The sequence below is a fragment of the Lycium ferocissimum genome, chromosome 4 (genome assembly GCF_029784015.1).
Source record: "Lycium ferocissimum isolate CSIRO_LF1 chromosome 4, AGI_CSIRO_Lferr_CH_V1, whole genome shotgun sequence".
NCBI classification, from domain to species: domain Eukaryota; kingdom Viridiplantae; phylum Streptophyta; class Magnoliopsida; order Solanales; family Solanaceae; genus Lycium; species Lycium ferocissimum.
Window position 1 is genome coordinate 35,150,871 of NC_081345.1, and position 26,186 is coordinate 35,177,056.

Here is a 26,186-nt window from a genome sequence, read left to right on the forward strand (position 1 = left end):
GCTCCACCAATCTCCTTACAATATGAATGGCTTCTGTAGTCGAGCGCCCGGCATGAATCCAAAGCGGTTCTCTCGAAATAGACACACCTCTCCTCACCCTCATTTCCACCACCCTTTCCCACACTTTCATAGTGTGACTTAGCGACTGATACCTCTATAATTGTTCGTAGCTTTGAATGTCTCCCTTGTTCTTGTACACGGGAATCATTGTACTCCATCTCCATTCTTCCGCATCTTCGCCGTCTTGAAAATGACATTAAACAACCCGATCGACCACTTCAAGCCTACCCGCCCGCATTCTTCCAAAATTCTCCAGAATCTCGTCGAGGTCCGGTCGCTCTTCCCCTGCGTATCCTACAAACGCCCTCCCTTAACCTCCTCCACCTTTATACTCCTATAATAACCAAAGTCGCGATGCCTATCGAGTGCTCCAAGTCTCCCAACACTATGTCTCCGCTCGCTCCTTCGTTCAAGAGTTCATGAAAGTATGACTGCCATCTCTGTCTAATGCGGGCTTCCTGTACCAACACTTGGCCATCCTCGTCCTTGATGCACTTCACTTGATCCAAGTCGCGTGCCTTCCTCTCTCTCGCCTTGGCGAGCTTAAATAGCTTCTTATCCCCACCTCTGTCCTCTAGTTCTGTATAAAAGCGTTCAAAGGCTGTCGTTTTAGCTGTCGAAACTGCCAACTTCGCCTCCTTTCTCGCCATTTTATACTTTTCCCTGTTCGTCCGCTTCTCTTCATCATCCTTGCTATCTACCAGCTTCATATATGCCTGCTTCTTTGCTTCTACCTTTTCTTGGACTTCTCCATTTCACCACCAATCCCCTCGGTGCCCACCACGGCGGCCTCTTGAGACCCCAATACCTCTCTAGCTGCTTCCCGAATGCAGCTGGCCGTCCTATCCTACATACTGCTCGCATCCCCCCTACTATCCCTCGCTCCCATAGCCATCAACTTCTCCCCCATTTCTAGGGCACTAGACGGAGTCAAACTCCCCCACCTAATCCTCGGTCGGTCATCCACAACCTTCTTCTTCTTCTTCCTTCTTATCTCCAAATCCATCACCAATAGCTTATGTTGGGTCGTAAGATTCTCACTCGGTATGACCTTGGGTCCTTACAGAGGCCTTTATCATCTTTTCTAAGAAGCAAGAAGTCTATTTGCGTCGCGACCTACGTAGCTACGAAAGGTTACCAAGTGCTCCTCCTTCTTCGGAAAACACGAGTTAGCTATCACCAATCCAAAAGCTTTTGGGAAATCTAGGAGTGAGACTCCTCCACCATTCCTGTCCCCGAAGCCAAATCCCCCATGCACCTCGTCATAACCCCTCGAAACAGACCCAATGTGCCCATTGAAATCTCCTCCTATGAGTAACTTCTCAGTAGGCGGTATACTTACCACCACTTCGTCCAAGTCCTCCCAAAAGCGCCTTTTCACCTCCTCGTCTAAACCCACTTGTGGCGCGTAGGCACTAATAATGTTCAAGGTGAACCCTCCAACGACTAACTTAATCGCCATCATCCTGTCGTTGATCCTCCTAACCTCTACCACCTGGTCTCTAAGCTCACTATCTACTAAGCTCCCTACCCCATTCCTATACGTCGACTTGCCCGAAAACCAAAGCTTGTACCCGTCCACATCCTTAGCTTTAGGTCCTACCCATTTAGTCTCTTGGACACAAGCTATATTAATCCTCCTCTTTTTAAAAATCTTAACTAACAGGTAATAATAACTTCATAAATATATTTCAATGCAGGTGATATAAAAAAAATAGAGACAAATTTTTAAAAATTATTTTTTTTATATTGTAAGTAAATTTTAAATTATAATTTAAGAAATATTCCATTAATGACAACCAAAACTTATTTATTTATAGAAACAACATAGAATAAGAGAGAAGTGAAATTTAAATATACAAATACAGGCATGTACATACATATATACATCCTTAATGCATATAATAGTGAAATAAAAATCATAAAAAATAACATTAGATTTTGTGACAAATTTATAAAAGTAATTCTATTTATAACGTTAATGAACTTAAATAAGAATCTATAAATACCTAGGTTAAAAAATAAATATTATATATAATATAAAAATGTATTACATTAACAGAGGATTGAAAATAACATGGGTGAAATAGACAGTGAATAGGATAAAGGGGGAAGAATGTCTACTGTTCAAAGTTGAGGGAAAAAATTAATTTTTAAAGCAAAGTTGGGGGTGAAAATGATTCTCACCCTTTTCAAATATAAGTGATTACCAAAAGTTATTTTAAAATATTCGCTACCACTGAACTGATGATTGGCAATTAGCTCAAAAAGTTGATTCGGTCGATTTTTTAATCTAATAACCATCATTACATACTGAAATTTAAATTCACCAATTCCGATTAAATTATGTAAGTAATCTAATCAAACATCATATCAGTAATTAATCAAACCATAGGCTTACAATGAATCCACATTTGCTACAAGTTCAAAATGTACCTTAGGTACTTGATAAACTGTTACTTTTGTCAGTTCTTACTTCTTATGTGATGTACAGTAAGAGCGAGAGTTTTTGCGCCTCACTCTGGGATTAGTAAGGTAAGATTGGAACGTACTTATTCACATTACACTGTTAAGATATATTAATAAATAACCAAAATATTTAAGTTGGAATAGGGGTGGTTTTTTTTATAAAAAAAAGCCTTATGCTTGTATGCGTGTAATTAGTACCTCATAATTATTGTAAAAAAAATTACGAGCGAATAAAAATGTTTATATGTCATCATCATTACCTTTATGTTGCCGCTAATCATCAGTTTTCAATGTTAGCGTTATCGAACATGAAAAACTTTATAAGAGATTCAATAGACTATGCCTGAATTCTAAATTAGTTTGTGTAAATAATTCACCATAGTAAAATGTCAAGCTATGGTGGCAGAGTTTTAAATAGTAGATTATACCTTAAAACATCTTGCAGCAAACAACTGTGAAAATTTCGAAAATCACGAATATTTGGGTAGACCAATTACTTGAATGTCTAATTAGAAGTTGTGAAGAAACCGGTCAATAAAACTAGACATGTTTTGCGCGTACGCGTATAGGTGATCTCCAAGTCAACTTGCTCGTTCCTTAACTCCATCTAATATGTAATATGCTTAATGATTTGTAATTCAATTATTTCAATTTTTTAATTTGTTTTTCCAAAAGGTAAGTGGAATCGATTCACCATGCAGAAAGATCAATGATTATGAATAAACAGCTAATTAAATAAATCATTACTCAAGAAAGCAAAGATTCTTCCTCAAATTTGGGGTCGTGCAGCAGCCTAGTTCTATGTAGCACTAGACTAGGTACGAGACCAGGGAGCTAATACTCCTTTAAATTTGTAATAATTGATACGGTCAAAAAGGAAGAAAAATATTATTGCGATTGGGAAAAAATATTGAATATATTAATTGGAAGAGTCCGAGAAGTTGGCAAAAAAGTTGTTCAGATTAAACAATGGGAAATATATCCTATCATAACATAAATAAATAAATAAATAAATAAATAAACTATTCTTAATGGACTGGGGTGAGTCTTGCACTAATTAAATTCGGACAAAGTGACATGCATGATTATGTGTTAAACACCTGAAAAAGTGAAAAAAGTGATAATATAAAACAATTTCCCAACACTTTTTATAAGAACTGCATGCACTGCATTACTTTAATATCTTCTTTCGGTACTACTAGTGTAACATATAATAAGACAAATTGATGTCTTAAATTTATTTCCAATCAAATATTATCAAGTAAAATAGAACAGATATTGTGTATATATATGTGGGTTTATGTATATGTACGCACTCAATTAGTCCGACCCCTCCAACTATTGTAGCTTTCAAGGGGCAGATATTTGAGCCAAATTCTTATTTTTTATTTCTTAATTTGGGGAAAAAAAAATTACTCAAGCTCAAAGACTGTAGCATTATTGGCCTTTTTGCTTTTTTGACTCTTGCGCACCTTCATATGACTTTAAATTCATTGATGACTTTCTTGTTAACTTTTCGGGTGCTGTATATATTTGTCAAAATATTAAATTTAGGTATCATTTTTGAGAGAAATATATAATTCAAACCATTCAACTTCAATATGTTTTAGTGCCACACTTCAGGCAACAAATATGGATCATACCAATTTCGATTTTAAAATCGTTACAGAAAATAGGAGCATAATAAGTAATAATTAACATGAATTTTCGTGGTCTTGCTTCATCTGTGAGACTGTGACTTGAGAATACCTAAGATTAGATTGTTGATACCTCACTAGTGATGCTACATTCTTTTCTTATCAGTATATAGGTCCACTAAGATTTAGACATGCAGGTAGAGGAAAATTAATTAAGTTTCTTTTTTTTTTTTTTTTTTTTTTTTTTTTTTTTTATCTATTGAGATATAATTTTGATCTTCTATTATTTTCACCCCACTTCATTTACCATTGAAGCATGCCTTTTAAGTGCGGCGTACTTATGAAGTGTGCAAAACGTATGCTTTCCGATTCCACACGAACACATACAGTGGTCCAAATTAGGTGCGACTATGACTTGTTAATTATTGGATTGATGTATAAGCTAAGGTTCATCGGTATCATGTAACTAAAACGTTGTAAACGTTTGAATATTCCAATTCCCTTCACGGTGATGTAATATTCTTAAACATATATATAATGTCTTGTGTTACCTTCTACTTGTGTCGCGAAATTATGTACATGTGGTTCGAATTGTGGCTATTCCACTTAGCTCCTCATTTGTTTTAGATCTACTGATGAGGTCAATTTGAATGATTGACCTTGCGTCGTCGTCGCATTGTTTACACAAGATTTAAACATTTATTTGGTCTGAATAGATCTTGAACAAAGTCTTAATATCATCCAGAGGTATTTTTATGGATTATTTTACCACCGCTCTGTCCACAACCACCAGCGCCACCTCCACCTCCACCACCCACCCTACCCCACCCACTCTCCACGCCATACCACCCCGCCTACTACCACTAACTACCTGTGGCATGGCAACCACTGTCAACCACCGCAACCATTGCCACCAACCACCTCTGTCATTACAACCACCACTAGCAACTGCTACAATTTATTGTCAGTCGCTACCATACCTACTACCTCCATCATTATAATTAGATCAGACACCACCACCGCCGTCGTCACCACTATCAGCCACTACCACCACTGCTGTCACTCCTTACTACCAACCACCTCTACCATCGTAACTAGCACCACCGCCAACTACCACCAACACTATTGTCAACCACCACATATTCTTCAGCCGCCACCACCAACACTGTCAATTACTAACATCAACCAAGTACTCCACCTTCACAACCACCATCACCATTACTAGCCACTAGCACCAACCACCACCACTAGCAAACATAAATATTTGATTATTTTTTTTATCAAATAATAATTTTATTTTATTAAATTTATATTTATTTTCAAATATTTAGTTACTTTATTATTCAGATGTTATAAAAAAATAAACAGTCTTAATCATTCAATGTTCGTATTGAGAGAAAATATCTTAATCATTCGGATGTTCAATCAAATTCAGACGTAATGATCTTAAAGAAAACAAATGAGGCCTTAGTATAATTTAATTAGACGTACTTAATTCGATTTGTAGGAAAATCATTCGGAAGACCAGAAATCATGGCTATAAACCAGCCCATAAAAGTGGATTAATTTAGCCTAAATATATGTTCTAGATTGACACATGAGAAACTTTGTCATATAATTTTTTTTAATATTTTTTGTTTGATATATTATATATAGACACAATAAAGAAAAAACGATTCTGTTAATTTAGTTTGGCAATTAAGCAAATTAAGAAAACACAAAAAAAAAATGGAAAGAATTTGGCGAGCGCTACAAAAAAATGGGTAATTTGTGGAGGTTGAAATTTGCAATTCTTGGGAGTTTTAACCTCCGCTATTTGCTAAAGGAGGCTAAAACCTCCGCGAATTGCAACTTTCAACCTCCGCAAATTACCTATTTTATGATGATTCATGGGCAATTTGCAGGATTACCCTTCGTTGGGGGTGGTCTTTAATTTTTGCCCCTCAAAATGGTGGTCTTTAACTTTTGCCCTTCAGGCAAAACTTCGCTGCAAGGCATAATTTGGGCCTTAAAGGCAGAATTTGCGCATGGGCAAAATTCTGCCTTGCATGAGCAGAATTTTGCAAATTCAACCTTATGCGTTTTTTTTTTTTTTTTACTGAGCTGGGGTCGAACCCACAACCTCGGGGTATTAGGCGAAGGACAAAACTTAAAGACCACCAATTTGAAGGGCAAAAATTAAAGACCACCCCAAATGAAGGGTAATCAGCGAAAAAAAAAAAAAAAAAAAAAAAAAAAAAAAAAAAAAAGATGACTCATTGTTTACCTTATTTGCAAGGGCAGCTCCATAAGTTCGAGGGCCTAAAGCCAAACTTTAAAAAGGAGCCTTAAAATACTACAGTATCATAATTTGTTTTTAAAGTCAACCATTAAATGCAAATTTTTTATTGTACTTTTTCTCACTGAATTAATCGCAATTAATATATCAAACATTTAGTCATATCCAATAAAAATGCAAAATTTTCAAACTCAATACGTTGTGAAACAAGTAGGGTTACTTTATTGGATCTTCACTATGTGGAGCTTGAAATCTTAGTCCTTTAATATTTTTCGATACGACTTTCTCAATGTGTTTGTCACAATGATTTAAGAGTTAGGTTGGGTACATTATCTATTTAAATCTTCTACCGCTTATTAAAGAAAGAAAATAAGTGAATATATATATATATGTTGTATTACTCTAAAAATTATACTCCATCCGTCCCAATTTATGTGACGCTCACTTAGGGAGATTCAAACTATGAAAATTTTGACCAACACTTTAAAATGCATTTTTCATCATATTGACATGAGAAGAATTGCATCTTAGAGTGCTTTTTGTATAGTTTTTGAATATCTAAATTTTAATTTTAAAATTTAATTAATTTAATTTTGAAGATTAGTCAAATTGATTCTCGATAACAAAAAATGTCACATAAATTGGAACAAAAAGAGTATAATATTTGTACAAACACTAGTCATGTCACAAAATACCAAATTTAAATTCTACTAATATTTTTTTAAAATTATATATAAATTCATTTTTAATAATTGGGGCCCCCAAAATCTTGGGGCCTAAAGCACTTGCTTTAGCTGCTGTAGGCTCCAGCCGCCCCTGCTTATTTGACCCACAGTTCATCTCAGCCCAAGTAATCTTTGGCGGGATAATGGCCCACCCGTTTATTAACTCAGCGTGTCTTTACCCGCTCATTTAACACTAACTAACTATATGACAAGAAAAATGGATTGATCGGGGTATCATCAATTAGACTTGGACAAAAACACCAAGAGTCCAAGAGTACACTAAATTGGGGAGAAGAGACGATTATTTTTTAAATTATTAGATATATTTCAATTTAGAGCTCTTTCTACTCTAAATTATATACTGTGTGCCTATTAATTTGGAGCCGTCGCGATTTCAAAATGGTCCATTATATATTTTTGTTTCCTAAGTTAAAAGTTATTAAAGCAGAGAAAATAATATGCTTCCATGTGTGGCTTGTGATCATCAGTTATTTTCACCTTTTCATAAGTTTTAGAATACGAGTCTTCCACGCAATTCTATTTGGGTGATCTCAGATTCATCTTTGTGTCGCAATATCGCAGATGTATTAACCTAACTTTTACAAACACGCTTAGTCCCTTTATCCCAAAAATAATGTCTTTCTCTTGCCCTTTGCATGAAATAATCATAACCAAACAAATACTGTTCAATTAGCATGCGACGTACCAATATTAAAGCGTGGAAGCTTGAAAGTGGCACTAATATACCTTTATTGTAAATATCCGCCGTCTATTTAGATCATCAAGCAACGTGTTTGCTTTTATCGGAGTCAGAATCAGGATTTCAACTTTATAAGTTATGAATTTTAGAATGACGACTTCACATGCTAATAACGGAATCCTAAATTTAATATTATACAATATAATTTTTTGACACAAATATTATGGATTCGGCCGTAACGTAACTAGGCTTCTACCTCCGCCTCTGACTTTCATGATTGTGATCATAAGCAAAACATTTTTGAATTTCATGTTTTCTGATTTCTCGTCGAACTCATAGCTCCCATTTTAGTTACCATAACTAAGTGTACAATTAATTATTTAAACCTATTTATTGTATTTTTAAATACAAATATATAGGCTAAATAAATATTATTAGGTTTGTTCTAACCCGAACCTAATATTATCTCTTTCCTGATAGTGATGCATTCAACTTGTCCAATGAAAGGGAAAAGAATTATGGAGAAAAAGAGAAAGATGGTACGAAACATCTTTGAGGGTTCAATCATTGGAACATGCCTAATACACGACCATATGGAAAAACAGTATCCACAAAACCCAAAAGACTAGCAAATTGTTAAAGGCTAAAGAAATTAAATCTTATCCCAGAATTAAAAAGGGAGAAAAAAGTGAAGACTAAGTATGATAAAGAAACGTCTCTATATATTGCGCTGCCATGTGTATTAATATATGTAAATAAAAGTCTCTATTGCGCTGCCATGTGCTTTAATTTATGTTTAGTTTCTGATATAAAACTTCTGGTAACAGCGTAAAATATCAATATACGCAAACAATTGATCTCCTAATCATTAATAACGTTATCGAGCCAAACAATCTTAGGTGGATATCTTGTTGATTGTGGGTTGGGCAGGTATAATAATTGAAGCCTAATCCATGTATAATGAATATAAAATGAGAAAATTTTAGAAATGTACAATTCGTTGACTTACTTTGCAAAAATATAGCCCAAAAACACTTTTATATATACACTTATATACAAAAGACATGTACATTATGTATAGGTGTATGAAAGTGTATAATGTGTACGTATATCCACAAATATATCTATCTATATATATATATATATATATATATATATATATATATATATATATATACACATTTATACACAATTATACAATATTGTATAAGTGGGTATAAACATAGATCTGTACTGGTTTAGAATAAGAATTGCACTTTTATACAAGACGTATAGGTGTATAAAAATGTATAATAGTGTATAAGAGGTGTGTATATGGGTGTATACACACCTCTTATAGTCTATTATACAATATTATGCACTATTATACAGAAAACTAAATATTATGCACTATTATACAAAAAACTAACTTCAGCACCACAAACGACGGAGCAACAGCAGATCTGAGTGGATTTTTCGGTGATCACGCCACCAACAACGGAACACCACCATAGCTGAGTGGATTTCTGGTGATAGAGTGAGAGCGAGATATAGGAGGAAAAGAGAGAGAAGGCTAGAGAGAGAGAGAGGGAGAGAGAGAGAGAGAGAGAGAGAGAGAGAGAGAGAGAGAGAGAGAGAGAGAGAGAGAGAGAGAGAGAGAGAGAGAGAGAGAGAGAGGGAGGGAGGAGGTAGTGGATCATTTTTTGTAAGATTTAAAAAGGTGGGTTAATTTTGGATGCATTGTTATCCTAATTAACATACAGTGTAATTATTCCATACAAAATCATATTAGCAATTATACTCAACAAATTATCCGCAAATTTACGAAGAAATTAAGTTCTAGTTATTGACTGTGCATACATTTTTTACATTATCAGGTCAAGTTGATTTACAATAACAGGCAATTTTTGATAAAATGCTAAATACGTAATAATATGCTATAATTATTTAAATTATACTAATAATATATAAATTATTCATGTGTTTTTCCAATATATATGAACTTAAATCATTTAAGAAGCACATAAATTGATCCATTTCATTTCATCGTCCAAAACATATGACATAGCCCACCCAGACAAGATAAGCCTAATAAAGCAAAGCAAAGCTAAGCGTATTATCCTCTGATGATTTTTCATCAGCCATTTCAGCAAATTGATCTCCCACTCAATTATTTTTCCCAAATGGCATGCAATAATGGTCATCCCATCATTTCTTGATTGTTATTTTGCTGATTTGGAACTCATCTGAAAAGAAAATTAAAAAGAAACCGACCCTTCAAAATTAAAGCATGAAATGTAATCTTTAGTGCCCTTTTGTATTGGAGGGTCAGATGACACTATGAAAGAGCAACGTGGGACTCTTTAACTTTGAGGATATTGTCATTTTACCCCCTCAAACACCAACAAATTGAGTTTAAATTTTATACGCCGATCTTTTGTACAATAATTTTACACAATCACGTCACATAAAAAGTGAATTTAAGCACAAACTCGTAATAATTAAGTAAGATGAGTAATCTAAAAAGCAGTATATAAATTATGGGATCTCTACATATATAGCCGAGTGACTCATTGGTTATTTTACGAAGTCAGTATTTACATAGATTATACATTAATTATATATTTATACATATATTATATATTTACCGGTTATTTTTAGTTTAAGCGACTGGATGAATGACTATTTAGATAAATTCTCTATAAATAATTATCTTCTATAATAAGTTACAAATATACAAATAAATAGTATAATTTTGTTTAATGTTAGTGTATCTAAATTAAAAAAATTCCAATGACATTTGCAATTATAGGGTGTTTTTTTTTTCCTTGTACATGTGTCCTACAAGAGAAAACGAAAGACCTTTTTGGTGTTCCACCTACTTTCCCACCCTTGTGTATATATATATATATATATAACCAAGCTCTCCTAATTCCATTCTCAAGTAAAACTTGCAACTCTTGAAGCTCTTTGAGAGTTCGAGAGTTGAGAGAAATTCGAGCTAGACATTTGCACAGTTCTTCTTTCAGGAAAAAGAACTAAAACCATGGCTGACCTTAGTCACTTGGCTCCTATTTTTGGTGCCCTTGGTAAGCTATTCATATTATATTTAATTATCAAATACCTTATAAATGTCATAATTAATCACATATGTTAGTTATAGAGCCTACTGGATGTGACATTTCATCGTACTAGCATATCTTCAATCATCTGCGTATCATTTGTTTAATCATTAGCATGCTCTTCTCTTGTAATTACATTCTTCTCGAAAAAATTTAAAATTTTGTATCTCACTCGTTTTTTTTTTCTTCTCTCTTTCTCAATTTCCAGGTAGCATCATCTCGTTCATTGTGTTCCTTTCTCCACTGTGAGTCTCTCGTTGCTCGAATTTTCATTTGTTTTACCATCGATGATTAAAATAAATTAGAACTTACATTATATATATATATATAATCTGCGCATTGTCAGGCCAACATTTTATAATATTTACAAGAAGAAATCAACAGAAGGCTATCAATCAATTCCATATGTGGTTGCTCTATTCAGTGCAATGCTTATGATATACTACGCTCTTCTCAAAGGCAACATGATGGTTGTTATCATCATAAACGTCCTTGGTGTCTTTATTGAAACAATTTACGTTGGTTTCTACCTCTTCTATGCACCAAAGAAAGCAAGGGTAAGCTTTTATATATATTTATAACAACGTAAACAAAGTACTTTTAAAATATCAGATCATCTAAAAGATAATTAATTAATTTCTGACGTTGCAAGTGCAGGTCCAAACTATAAAGGTTCTACTTTTATTGGTGGTGGGTGGCTATGGAGCAATTCTCCTCGTCGTTCAATTTCTATTCAAGGGAGTAATACGTGCCCAAATTGTTGGATGGATGTGCCTTGTGTTTTCGATATGTACGTTTGCAGCACCATTATGCATAGTGGTAAGTCTACCAATGCGATAATCCGATAACGATCAATTGTGTTAATTTCCATTTTATTCATGCATGAAAATGCTGATATTTAATTTTATAATATTTTGCAGCGAAAAGTTATCAAAACCAAGAGCGTGGAATACATGCCATTTCTCCTATCACTTTTCCTCACATTAAGTGCTGTCATGTGGTTCTTCTACGGCCTTCTTAAAAAAGACCCCGTCATTTATGTAAGTTTTATTTTAAATTCTCGCTTCGCCTCTATTATCTATGTTGCATTCAGAACTCTTTCATCTTTAGCTATATTATTAATTTTAACTCTCAACTCTTTGTTTGAATAGTCACCAAACATATTGGGATTCATCTTCGGTATTCTCCAAATGGTGCTTTATGCCATGTATAACAAGAAAGAGAAGAACATCGTGAAGGAGCAGAAACTTCCAGAGCTACTACAAAATCATGTCATAATTTTAGATGATCAGAAAAAGCTTCCTCATTTAACTGAAGAGCAGATTATTGACATTTGGAAGCTTGGTTCACTGGTTTACTGTGAGAAACTTAATGCACGTGGTGCTGAAGCAGCAGCTAATGTTGAGAATATGCCAAAGCTCCAAACTGTGCAAACCTAAGACTTATGATTAATTATCAAACCTAAAGGAATCTAAGATTGGAATTGGCATTTTCCTTTCGTTTGCTTTTTCCTAATTATCCTAACGTGTTGTGTTTGTATACACAAGTGAATTCTCAGCTCATCAATGTAATAATATTTCTCTTGTCATGTACCTAGAACAAGAAAATGCTTGTATGTATTTTCTTTGTTACTAATAAAATACGCTATTTTTGTATATTAAGGTTGTTGCAGTTTGCATGCGTTTGAATTTTATCTTTCGTCCTTCTTTTAACGCTTCTTAATTAAATTGTATTTCGATATCGGTGTTATGCTCTAGCTTCCGTAAATCTATAGTTTTTACTCAGTTTTTTTTGTTATTCATCATATTTTAGAGAGCAAGTGCCCTTCTACAATTACCACTCGCCATTCAATGATGTGTAATACAGTAATCTCTCCTGTTGAAAAAGAGTGAAGGCGTCGAAATATGAGCCACGCAAATTAATCTTTCTGCTATTCTGTTTCAATTGGGACATTACTTTTTAATCTTTGTAATATAAAATCTAAATAATTGAAATACATAAAAGTGTAAACTACACATTGGTCTAATTAAAAATATACAAACAATGAAAAAATTATAGTCGAAAAATAATTATTTGACTTCATGATATATATATATTGTAACAATTGGAACACGGAGAAGCTATTCCGGAGAAAAAAGTAAAATTTCGTGCTTTTTTTTCCTGCAGCAATAGCCTCCACTTTATTGTTCTACCCTTGATTATTTAAAATAGAATTTAATTAAGTTATATATGTAGTAAGTATAAGAAATTTTTACAGGTCACACTTACTTGTTTATAGTAGGCAACATATCTTATTGTGAAGCTTACAATCCACATTTTGAGGCACTTACCTCTAGATATTTTGATGATCTAGTGTAAAAATATTCTTATATTAACGTAACGGTGTATATAACTTAAATTCATTAGAATGACGTTACTGTCAGATTTAGATAGTCATCGACGTCCAGGCATATTGAGTTACCTATTTTCCTAGAATTGGTTTTCGCATCCATAAAAAATCTTTTTAACAAAAAATCTACGATTAAAAGATATTTGGTCAATTCCAAAATCAATAAGTTGCATGGGAGTTTCATTGGTGACCAAGAAAAATGCATACAAAAGTTTGTTTTCTGACGTAAATGGCTGTCCTGTAGGCTTATTTTCATGCTTTTGAGAAAGGCATAAAAGCACAAATCTTTAAATCCCCTTCTGTAGCCCACGCCTCTTTAATATCATATAGTATGACATATCTTAAAAAAGAAGTTCCACATTTTAAAGCATTTCTATCTACTGATATGATATGTATTGGTCCTCCTATAAAATTGAAATGGCCAACCGATTTTTCTATCAATTGATCAACGTAAGATATATGAAGGAGAAGTTACCAATTTGGCTGCTCGGCCAAAAATATGTACAGCCCGCTAGTTAATATACATTATACTAATTATACATATATTATACATCTTCCAGCTATTTCATTGAGCGGGCTAATAATTAAGTTAATTTCCCATATAAATATACTTTAATAAAAGCCCTTTTTCCCCCTTCTTTTTCAGTAGCTCAAACTGTGTTTCTAGCCAGATCATTTTCCTTTTTAACAATTTTCAGCAAGTCGGAATGAATATGACTTTTTATTTCTTTTGTGTGGTAGCTTGATACTGTATGTAGTTATTCAGTTAATAAAAGAAAACAGAGATCAAATATTCAATCCCCAATTTGCTCTCGAGATCCCCTTATTGTCAAATGACTGTACGTCTAAATATTAACATCAACGTATATATTTGCAATATATATTTTGTACGAGGTTGAGAGATAATATCGGCGCCTTCCTTCAATAATTAAAAAGGGAGCAGGCATATTAAGGCCTAATCGAAGACATCCACCTTGGATTTTATTGTTATTGACTTATTGCTTTTTTTGGGGGGTTTTCCACCCGGTGTCTAGTACCTGCATTGGAGCCCAACTAAATTCGGATTCGCGCCGTGTAAGACTCATTTGAAGGAAGCGTTGATTTTTCCATATCCAAGGCTCGAACCCGAGACCTCTGGTTAAGGGAGGAGCAGCCCCATTTGCTGCACCATATCCTTTGATGATCTTATTGACTTATCGTTACGCGTGTGTTGTGTGAAAAATATTATGTTCTATTGAATTCATGTTATATTTGTCATCTCTGATGTAGAACATGATTTTGGAGATTTGTCTATTAAGCGTGCGACCATTTCATTGAAAAGCATATTTAGCTATTAAAAAGAATATAATTTCTGATATTTTATTAAAGTGTTTGATTATCTCATCTAAAATTTTAAGTCGTTAGAAATGGAATACTTTTAATTATTTATTTATATTATGTCTCTTATAGTTTCTCTTTCTTTTCTACTAGGGATGATAGCATTAGTTTGATCCTTCAATTATTGATAAACTTTTATTTTAATCCTTGTGATATATAGCCCATCATACTTAACCTTCGATTTGTTAATTAAAATGTTTCATGCATGTTTTTGGTCCCTATATGTAAGATATGTGTTATATGACTATTTTACAACTATATTACCATCAAATATGGAGTAACGGTTCAAATTTAACTTAATTTATGGGTAAATGTTGGAACTATTAATAATCGTTGTAGATTTGTGAAAATTCACAAGCAAAGGCCTTTGGGATCAAAAGTGCATATTTTAATTAATTGAAGGTTAAATATACTTAATGAGATATTATAATAACTACATCACATTTAATTTTATGAATAATTGAGGGACCAAAATCGCTATTAACCCTCACTACGTATTTAAGAAAGAAGTTAATGGAAATCTAGACTTTCCGCAACTAACATGCCAAAGGCTAAAACAAAGACCACTAAAATGCATATTAGAAACTGCGCCTTGACTGTAAGCTACTATACTAAGTGCTAACTTTCATGGTCCCTTTCTGTACTAGGACATTGCTATATCTAATGTGGGAAACCCAATTGCTCAAAAGAAAGATTCCCACAAACCATATCATATTGCCCCAAGAAAGTGGAAACATTTTCCTTTTGTCACATTATATGAGTAAGATTGATTAAAAAATTAAATACTATTACTTCGGATCATGATCACAAATATCGACAGATCAAAAGCGGGAGAATTCATAGCTCCATTTCATTTTTTTTCCTTAGTAATCACGAAAACAAAAACAAAAACAAAAAAACGGAGTGGAAGACATAATTCATCGAGAATGACCACAATAAATTGTTATTGTTGTCTCACCTTGTTATGAAATCATCCACTTTCATAGTACTACGTCCAAGGTTTTAGTGCTAGCTAGTGATGATCCTTTAGATAACATATTGATCTTTACGTACAGTTTCACCTTTTTTTTTTTATATGAAATGAGTTCATGCTAATCTCTTCTGCTGGTACTAGTATATTTTTCATGGTTGCTATGATGAATCTTTTTTCCCTGAAATTTTTGATATTATATGTGTCTTGTCTTGAGATGATTAATAGTGAAATGGATAAGTTAGAATAATTTAATCTTGTCAAACTGGCGGAGGCACCTTACGATAATTAAGTGGTGTCATCCGACAACACTTGGTCAATTTTTTTTACATAATCGACATATAAAAAATGTAAAAACATAAAAATAAAAAAACATAAGTCTAAGAATAGTAAAGTAAAGAATAAGTATAGGTAATATCAAATGACATTGTTTGATAATTCGCATGCCATAGGCTCTTGGTCAAGTGGTTCATTTGTCTAATTTAGATCTGAACCCCAACCTCAATATCTAATTTTTTATTTTCTTTTAGCCTTAGCTATTAAAAAGGAAAAGGGAGGTTGTAAAGCTTCGATTCAGTAACTTTTAGAGTGTAAATCACCTTAACCACTTTAAGCTCGCCATACAGAAAAATGTCATAAATTGAAAATTAGACGAGGCAAGTTATAGTAATATTTTTAATTTGGATTATATACTTTTTTATTAAAATGATTTGAATTCTGCTTTTTCTTTTTAAATATTATGTCGTTACAATTTAATGACCTTTCGCTTGTTCACTTCTTTAAATGTTATACGGTGCCATTGATCAAACGTATGAGTATACTTTAAATTTAACTATGAGTGATGCACCCAAAATATTTGCCTTTCTTAGTTTCTTTAGAGTCGTTATCAATATTAAAGTTCACTGTTAATTAGGATTTCATGGTGATGATGATGAGACTTCATAGTCAAACTGGTATCCTCAGGAAGATCCTCAGAATCCAAATAATTATTACAAAAGGAGGGCATGAAATCTACATCTACATTAAAAAGAAACGGTGGTGACAACATTTACTTTTTTTTTTTTTTAGTCACTGTATAAATTTGGAGTCAATTTATAAATTTTAAATTCTTGTAAATATTTTCACTGTTTCACAGCTCTTCGCCTTATAGGAAAACTTAAAGCTGAACTCGTTTATTTTGAAACTCGCAGTACTCAGCCAACTAAATACTAGTATATGATATCAAAATTCAAATTAGTGGGTATGGTCATACTTCCATTTTTATTTTATTTTTTGATATAGAAGCTTATTTGATCAAATTCAGTTGCTTTTTACTCGCTACTCCTGACTCATCAAGATGAATTCAATAGATTTTTGTAAATTATTTTGATGTCTTTTCACCAACTTGCACTGTAAGAATTATTTTCATAAAGACTATCAAAAGATACCTTTAATAAAATATAAAGTGAGATAGGTGCAATAGGCAGGGGCACCTATGGCTTCTAGGTAGAACTTTTTGTTAATGCAATATAAGAATCTCGTTTTTTAAGGTGGCACAAGTTTTTTAGGGGCAAGGTCTTACGGGACATAACTTATAAGATATTATGATACGAAATTATAAATTTATACTTCACGAAAAATGATTTGTTATGGGGCCAAAAATTAAAGACCAGCTCAAAATAGGCCATAAGGGCCAATGACCCTTGCAGATCTAATTCACTGGAATTTTGGATTGGGTCAGGACTCATGAATACAAGTTTAAAGGAGAAATTTTCCTTTGTTCCTTTTTGGACAGCTATTTATGACTCTTTTTTTTTTTTTTTTTTTTTTTTTTTTCACAATTTATAGAACCACAGTCTAAGATTCTTTTTAGCAAACTGTGAAAAAATATTAGACTATGGTCTAAAATGTTGTAAGGTATTCAAATATTAGACGATAGTATAATGTTTTGTCCATTAGATTGAGAAATATATGAGCAAATATTAGACTCAAATCTAATATTATTTGGAAGGCAATTTTTCAAGGATTAAATTTGCACGAGTTTTAAAAATGAATAATAATTGGAATGATGGCCTAAAAAGGAACAATTGTGTAAATCGGGCCAGTTCATGGTGATGGGAGAGAATCCAACTTAATTTTTCGCAAAAACTTTACATAATTGCAGCTGGGATTTACAATATGTCAGATTGATTTTTGTGTTGGAATAACTATTTTGTGGAGAACAGGGAAGACTTAATTAAAGTGTAAATCTGTTATTTTGGAATAAACAGAAAATAATGTGATTTATGAGAACAAATTTTTTACAAGTATTTTTATTTTATCTTCATAATATTTGTCAACTGGTACTAGAATATCTATTATCAACTAGATTATGAAAGCCCGTGCTAGCATGGGTCCAACATAAAAAATGGTACAATACTTTTTTTTAGGGAATTTTTACCTGTCATAGCTACCTTTAAGACTTATTTATGAATAATAACTACCTTATTTTTTTATTTAATTTTTGTAGCTTTATTTTTCCAAAATTACATTTCATAACTAATTGAAATACAAAACTCCTCACTACACATTTATCATCCTTAAAAAAATTCTCTAAAATGATGAAGCCACCGGTAATGCGTAATATTATCCGGACGGTTATCGAGCAAGTTGATCGGATTTGGAATAATGAACATCACAACCATAAAGCTTTTCAAAGATATATCTTATTCAATGATCTAGTAGAAGTTGATTTCAATTCCCTACTTTTCTTGGAGTTTTACCAAATGTAAATGCGACTCAAATATGTTGGAACTCAACTACTCCCCGCAAATCGTGTTAATATTTTTTTTTTTCCTTCTCGTTAAGATACGCATATGCTCGTTACAATCTTTTCAAGTAAGTTAGAGATATAATGATACGAAGAAGGTGTTTGAGAAAGACCGTTACGATTTTATCTTGATCATTAATAAGGTATGGAAATCGGTTTTACTAAGGATAATGATCGGAAACTATGATTGATCAAAGAAATGAAAAATCGGGAAATATATTTAATTTAAAATGATATAAATTCCATTGTACATACACATACTACAATTTTATATTTCTTAAACAATCAACCATATTTCATTGTATTTCCCGTATATTTTTTCCGTATTTGGAAGTATTTTTCTAATTTGGAGAGAGAAATTGAAAGATATTGATTTAATTTGACTTACCATTTAAAATGAAAGAGTAGAATCTATTCATAAATCTGACCTATTTTTCCGATTTTTATTTCAAGATATTTCAAAAATGTGAACTCTCCCGTATTTTGTATTTCCGTGTATTTCTCTATATTTCAAAACTAAATACAACAAAAACTACGATTTGTAAAATAGAAAAGTAGCTATAAATTGTTTCTTTTTGTAAGTTGCCCTTTTTTTAGTCTCCGAAAAAGAATGATATAATGTTTAGAAATAACCTTTAATAAAATGATTTAAATCCACACAATTTTTTATGATTGAGAAGTATCATTTTTATGATAGAAAGTTTCATAATTCAATTAATTGAAAATATCAATAAATTATTTTACTTAATCCGCTTCTCCCATATATGACTTTTCTGGTTTGGTTCTCCAATTGAAAGATTTGAAATACATCTTCTCCTATCGAGTTTCATGCCATCATCACTTTCTACTCAACAACACTGAAAAGTGTTTTTATGTGTCAGCATCTGTTGTGTTAAATTTTTAAGTATAGACCAACTTCATCATTTTAAGAAAATATGTGTATACATTTCTTGACCGTCTATATTTTGTCTTCTTGATGTTATTCCTCATTATTTGTGTGAGACGTGGTATAAGTTTTAAATCTTTTGATTTTATGACTTCTTTAGCGGTTTTTGTGTTCAATTTAAATCGTTATTTTTTTTTCCTGAATTTCTCTGCTTTAAATTTTCTCTAAGCGTACCTTTACCATTTTCTAAACTTATTATCATTATTTAAATGTCCTTTTTTTTTGTTGCAATTGTCTCCTAATTCTTCACGTGGACCCCACCTTAATTTTTTTTAATTTCTACTATTATAGAAGAGTGGGCCCCACCTTAAACTTTTTTTTTTTAATTTACTATTATAGATCAATTTAAATCGTTATTTTTTTTTTTTCTGAATTTCTCTTCTTTAAATTTTCTCTAAGCGTACCTTTATCATTTTCTGAACTTATTATCATTATTTAAATGTTCTATTTTTTTTTTTTGTTGCAATTGTCTCCTACTTCTTCAAGTGGATCCCACTTTTTTTTTTTTTATTTATTTCTACTATTATAAAAGAGTAGGCCTTAATTTTTTTTTTTTTTTTTTTTTTTTTTGCATTTACTATTCTAGAAGAGTGGGTGGACAACGATCCAACCCACTCTTCTAATATAGTGGAAATTTTAGTACTCAAAAGCTTCACAAAACCTATCCGGTTTGTTCATATTATTATTAATCTTTAATAAATTTTCATAATAAAAGTTCATTGACCAGTCTTGAAAAATATTAGTAGTACGATACAAAAAAAAAAAAAAAAAAAAAAAAAAAAAAAAAAACAGGTGGACTAAAGAAGTGGGTTGGGCCGGTCTCAATTTCGAGATCAATGGGCCAGTGTAACAAGTAGGGATTTGCATTTTCGGTCCTATTTGTGCTGGTCTATAATTTTAGTCCTTCAAATGGACTGATCTTTAATTTTTGCACTTCCAAATCGAATTTATGCCTAGAGAGGCATAAGTTTGGCATCATAATATCTACAAGTTATATCTGCCCCCTTAAAGAACCTATGCCCACTAGACATAAGTTCAATTTTGAAGCATAAAAATTAAAGACCAGCCCATTGGAAGGTCAAAAAATAAAGACCAGTCCACTTGAAGGAAAACCGTGCAATTAGGAGTAATTAAGACTTGAAAGTCTCTCAACTCCTAGGAGAGAAGCGGGGTGACACTCCTTGTTAGATTCTAATATAACCTGACAAGCAAATAAACACGTCACGTAACATCCTGCTTATGGCGAGGCCTAGCTAGATTATTGATGGATTAGAGATGGCCCAGGTCAAAGTTATGGTCAAATATGTCTCTTGTTTGATTGATTTGATTAAGATAAATATAACTTTTGACTTTTGGCATGACGATAATTGTTTGATCCTAATAAGTGGTATCAGAACTAAGTTATGGGTTCGATATCTAAGAACAACGCAATATACTACATGTGGCAGGTGTTGGGAGGGGAATTGTTCGGTTAGCCACCATCTAGCCAATGGTGAGGCCCAGGTGACGGCCGGTCGAAGTCATGAACATGCGGCTTGCTTGATGGACTGGCCTGGTGAAGAAATAAAGTTAAGACCTTGCTATAAGTTATAACTTTTGGAATGATATAAACGCTTGATCCTAACAAATATAATTATAATATGGATTCAAGCAAAATAACTCTCACTTACTTCACACTTTCTTGCTAGTTTTCTTCCCCACTGTTAAAGTGTGTCTAAAAGCAAATAAAAGCTTAAGTTGTTGGACAAAGACATTTTTATTTATTAAATTAGCTTCAACACACACTCTTACCTGCTATGTTGATTTCTTTTGATGCACCAAACACGTAAAATTGATAACAAATGTCAGTGAAACTCGAACTCCCGACCTTTTCTCTACTCTAATTCCATCTTTCTTATCAAACCACTTCCAAATTATGATTTCAAAGTTTAATACATGTTGGTGACTGCTTGGTTGGGGTATATTACATAATCAACTACTTATTTTTTTTAAAAGTGGGCTTTCATTGTCTAGTCCTTAGGTAATCAACTATTATTTTTTTTGTTAAAAATTCAATATTGTCAGCAAGATGTTACGCTCTATCTTTGTATATATACTAAAACAAATTGCAAATAATACTCACTTTATGATAAGCCGCGCCCGTTGACTCTCAACTAAACCAACAAACTGTCATGCTTCTTCAACTTCATTCGTGTATACTTTTTTTAATAGAACGTGAAAGGAAGATACGGGCCAAGACAAGAATACACTAAAATTACGACATATTACGTGTCAACTCAATCTGAGTCTTCCGAATTTTAATATGGAAAAGGGTCAAAAATACCCCTGTACTATTGGAAAAGGGCCAAATATACTCCTCGTAATACTTTGGGTCCAAATATACCCCTGCCATTATACTATTGGTTTAAATATACCCCTCTTCCGTTAAAATTATCCAAGATGGACATTCAATCCTACGTGGCATTGACATTTGATGAGGTGGATGCCACGTGGCATGCCACCTCAACACGCCTAACCTATTTTATCCCTCCCCTCTATTTGTTCGTTCTTCCACCACTAAAATTTCATTCCCCTCCACCACCATGATCGCCCCTAAAATATCTCTTTGGAGGTAATTTCTTCTTAACTTCATTGTTTTTACCCTTTTAACAATAATTTCGGTGGTGGGTTTGAGTGAAATATTGAATATTATTCAGGTTAACTTGTATTTGCAGATGCTTACGGAAGAAAAGTATTCTTTAACTATGAAAAGCATTTTGGGATGCCAAATCCTCCTGAAAAAGTATTAATTTTATCTAAGTCGAGATAAACTTTTTATGCTTTCATTTAGTTTGTTTGTAATTTTCCATCAGTAGTTCTTCTGTAACTATTAATTGACTACTAGATTAAAAGAAAAAATTGGTTTCGCTGACTAGTATGTGGATGACTAAATCTGGTGCTTCTTTTAAACAAAATGAAGCAAAGTTGTACTGAATCTTTCGCTGACTAGTATGTGGATGACTAAATCTGGTGCTTCTTGTAATCAAAGTGAAGGAAAGCTGTGCTGAATCTTTACAATGTGATGTAGCCTTTGCTTGTTGAAAGGGGAAGGGAACTTTAGGGGTGGTAATGGTGGTGGAGAGGAAGGAAGAATAAATAGAGGGGAGGGGTAAAATGGGTTAGGGCTGTTGAGGTGGCATGCCACGTGGCATCCACCTCATCAAATATTAGCGCCACATAGGATTGGATGTCCACCTTAAACAACTTTAACGGAAGAGATGATATTTGATCAATAAGATAACAATAAAAAGTATCTTTAATTCAAAGATAACTAGTGCAGATATTTGGCCCTTTTCCAATAGTACAGTGGAATATTTGGCCCTTTTTCGATTTTAATATTGGTATACTTAGAATACCATACTCCCTAGTTTGATCTGCATATTCTATATAGGTTGCTGGATATTTATATAATCTAACAATATTATCATTATTTAATATATATGTAGGGGTGTACATAGGTCGGGTTGGTTTGGTTTTTACCAAACCAAACCAAAATTGTCGGGTTTTTATACTTATAAACCAAACCACACCAAATGAATAATAGTCGGGTTTTTTTGGATAGTTCGGGTTTCTCGGTTTTTTTGTGGTTCAACGTGAATCATCTTACATAAAGCAGATTGACGCAGTTAGAAACTTAAAATGTATAGATAACAATGAACCTGCTTCTTTAAAAATATCCCTCATCACCATTATGCGATGGTATATACTTCACTATATATACTCCGGTCCAGCATATATATAAGCCCAGATCCCTGAAACTAGAACTGCATGACGTTGTAATATAATTGAGAATGAAATCTCTAGAAATAAGGTTATAATGTAAATGTAAAACCAGTCTAAGTAATCCAAGCTGTTCGATCATGCCAATAAGATAACCAAGTCAACTCTGTTAAAATTGGTGAACGAACAAACACTAGCTGCAGCTATAAGGTCCATAATCAGGAAGTATACTCAATTGGCAAACTAAAATGTCTCCTCCACATGTTGGCAAATTAAAGGATGTCAAATGCAGTTAGTCACACAATATGCTCTCGAGACAATCTGCGTTTCCAAAATTGCTAGTACAAGGAATACCCTGGAAAAGCATATACGTAGTCATTTTCAACAAACTGCTATTCTATGAAAGAGGAAGCTTGTGCATTTTCACTTCAGATCACCACTTATGCTATTCATATGACTAGACAAAGTTAAAGAGACGTATATAAATTATATTATAAAAATATTTTTATGTATAAAATAATTCTAAAATTATAGTATAAATGTAATCTCGGGTTGGTTTGGTCTCAGGGTTGACTTGTTTTAGTTAATACCAAACCACTTATAGTCGGGTTTTTTTATTAAAATACCAAACCGAATCAAACCAAACCACTAGTCGGTTTTTTTTTTCGATTTATCAGTTTGGTGGGGCTTGCGATTCGATTTTGTTCACCCCTATTTAATATATTGAAGCCAAAGGGGAAGGATTGGAAAGCCTTTAAGCAACGGTAAAATTGTCTGTGTGTGACCTGTATGTCACAGATTTGAGCCGTAAAATCACTGATGCTTGCATCACGATGGAATGCTTATATTACTCCCCTTAGAGTGCGGCCCTTTTCCCGGACCTTGCGCGAATGTGAGATGCTCTTGTGCCGTGCTACTCCGCCCTTTCTTTATTAATTGTAGAGGGTGATTGAAAAGAATAATCCTAGAGATGAGTCTTGAACTTTTGACCTCGCTGCACCATGGGCAAAACTTAAATTAGACTTCTAATCTTAAAGGTTCGCCTATGAGGCAAGCCGGGTCAAAAATTCATGATCACCCCACTTTCAAGGTCATTTGTTTTAAGGGTAAAAAACATATATGTACATATATAGTAAGAGGGTATATTTATAGAAGATGACGATACTTTCAGTTTACAGAATATATCAATAGATTTGTTACAAAATTTATACGAATCAGGTAAATAAAAAAGAAACAAATAAAACACATTAAATAGGTAAGGAAACTGCTTTTCTTATTTTATCCATTTTTCTCTCTTCATTCAAAATTAATAGATATTGTTCCTTGATTTTCTCCAACTTTTGCTTCCTTATTTCATCCACTTTTCTCTCCATTCAAAATTAAGAGATATTGTTCTCTAATTTTCTCCAACTTTTACTCAAAAAGTCCATTTTAATTGGTCATTTTTATGTACAAAGTTCATACACCAGAAAACATATATGTATAATTTTTGTATGCCATATGTATAACTGTATAAATTGGTTATAATTTTTATATATGAAATATGTGTAAAACATTTATGTGTATTTTGATTATGATAAAGGACATATAAATGGTATAAAATCTAATCAAAGTATGTATAAATTTTGAGAAAATATGTATGATAAATTTGTAATTGATACAAACCAGATTCCATTCAAAGTTCACACAATTTAAAAATAAATATATATAAATTTTTGTATGCAATATGTATAACCGTATAAATTCGTTATAATTTTTATGTACTATGAAATATGTATAAAAGTTATATGTATATTTTGATTATGATAAAGTACATATAAATTGTATAAAATCTTATCAAAGTATGTATCGATTATGAGAAAGTATACACATATATATATATATATATATATATATATATATATATATATATATATATATAAGTTTTCGGATTGATACAAACCAGATTTCATACACATATCAGTTTTCAACATTTTTAAGACTAATTCATATCGAATTTATTCGCATTTCATACACATTGTGCCGCATATATGTAAAAAATGATATATAGCAGATTCCATACATATAATGAAAACTACAGTTTTCAATATTTTTGAAAACTACAGTTTATATAAATTATACAAATTTCAAACACACAATGATCACACATATCTCAAAACGATACAAACCAATATTTATATACAATTAATACACAGGTCAGTAATCAAAAATACTTTGTAATATTGGTTTGAAAATTTATACTAGGAGATAAGATGAATTTTAGGTCTGGAAATGGTGTCTATCATAGAGGGAGAGAGAGAGAAAGAAGAAGAAGAAGAAGAAGAAGAAGAAGAAGAAGAAGAAGAAGAAGAAGAAGAAGAAGTTGATTGGTAACTATCTTAAAATTAAGCTCACATTTAAAATCAGATTCTCTTCCTTAAAAAAAGCCCAAAATCGTGGGTATCCCCTTAAGCTCAAATCTGGTATACTTTGTAATTTTGTTGGTATATTTTGTAAATAAAGAAAAGTATCCTTATGTTTTGTAATATACAGTCTTAAGTAGTATTATTAGGTCATTTCCCTTATTTTAATTTCCTATACTTTAGTCGGGTGGGCTACAAGCCTGTTTGTAGATTCAGCTGAACATGGTAGCTTTGGCCCACACCCTGTATTTATGTTTTAAGATCTACATAATGTGTATTATTCAGAACCCAATAAACTGTCTTTTGTAGAATCCAGAACCTATAAATTTAAAATCCTAACTCCGCCTTCTGATTGTAGCAGGTAATTATGTGCCTTATTTTACAGGTTAGAAACTTAGACTGTCATGCAGAGCTAACTAATTATTTTGAGATGACTATCGATGTATAAAAGTTATATCAACATCAAATATTGTTAGCATAGAAACTAATAAGAAAAGACACCAAAAGGAACTAAACAATAGTTCATGGTGTGCTCAAAACCTGGAATTTATATAGAACAGTTCGAAAAACTAATTAAAACTTGAA

General features: G+C 32.6%; 2 protein-coding genes across 2 annotated transcripts; one reads left to right on the forward strand and one right to left on the reverse strand.

Moving 5' to 3' along the window:
* Positions 1 to 907: 907 nt before the first annotated feature.
* Positions 908 to 1,522, reverse strand: LOC132053987 (uncharacterized). Its single transcript, XM_059446074.1, has 2 exons — positions 1,199 to 1,522; positions 908 to 1,054 (listed from the first exon to the last, which is right to left on the reverse strand). Exons 1-2 carry the CDS (start codon positions 1,520 to 1,522, stop codon positions 908 to 910), a joined length of 471 nt encoding a protein of 156 aa, XP_059302057.1.
* A 9,255-nt stretch (positions 1,523 to 10,777) lies between these two features.
* On the forward strand, positions 10,778 to 12,625 carry LOC132052543 (bidirectional sugar transporter SWEET9-like). The gene is made up of 6 exons (XM_059444131.1): positions 10,778 to 10,937; positions 11,179 to 11,215; positions 11,317 to 11,527; positions 11,628 to 11,789; positions 11,891 to 12,010; positions 12,122 to 12,625. The coding sequence occupies exons 1-6, from the start codon at positions 10,895 to 10,897 to the stop codon at positions 12,407 to 12,409; spliced, it is 861 nt and encodes a 286-aa protein (XP_059300114.1). The 5' UTR covers positions 10,778 to 10,894; the 3' UTR covers positions 12,410 to 12,625.
* Positions 12,626 to 26,186: the final 13,561 nt, after the last annotated feature.

Bases quoted from the DNA above. Each gene is read 5' to 3' on its own strand.
- LOC132053987 (XM_059446074.1), bottom strand. From the start codon at position 1,522: ATGGCGATTAAGTTAGTCGTTGGAGGGTTCACCTTGAACATTATTAGT. The intron at 1,055-1,198 runs GTAACCTTTCGT...ATGGATTTGGAG, and splicing joins CGAAGAAGGAGGAGCACTTG to ATAAGAAGGAAGAAGAAGAA.
- LOC132052543 (XM_059444131.1), top strand. From the start codon at position 10,895: ATGGCTGACCTTAGTCACTTGGCTCCTATTTTTGGTGCCCTTG. The intron at 10,938-11,178 runs GTAAGCTATTCA...CTCAATTTCCAG, and splicing joins TCCTATTTTTGGTGCCCTTG to GTAGCATCATCTCGTTCATT. The intron at 11,216-11,316 runs GTGAGTCTCTCG...GCGCATTGTCAG, and splicing joins ATTGTGTTCCTTTCTCCACT to GCCAACATTTTATAATATTT.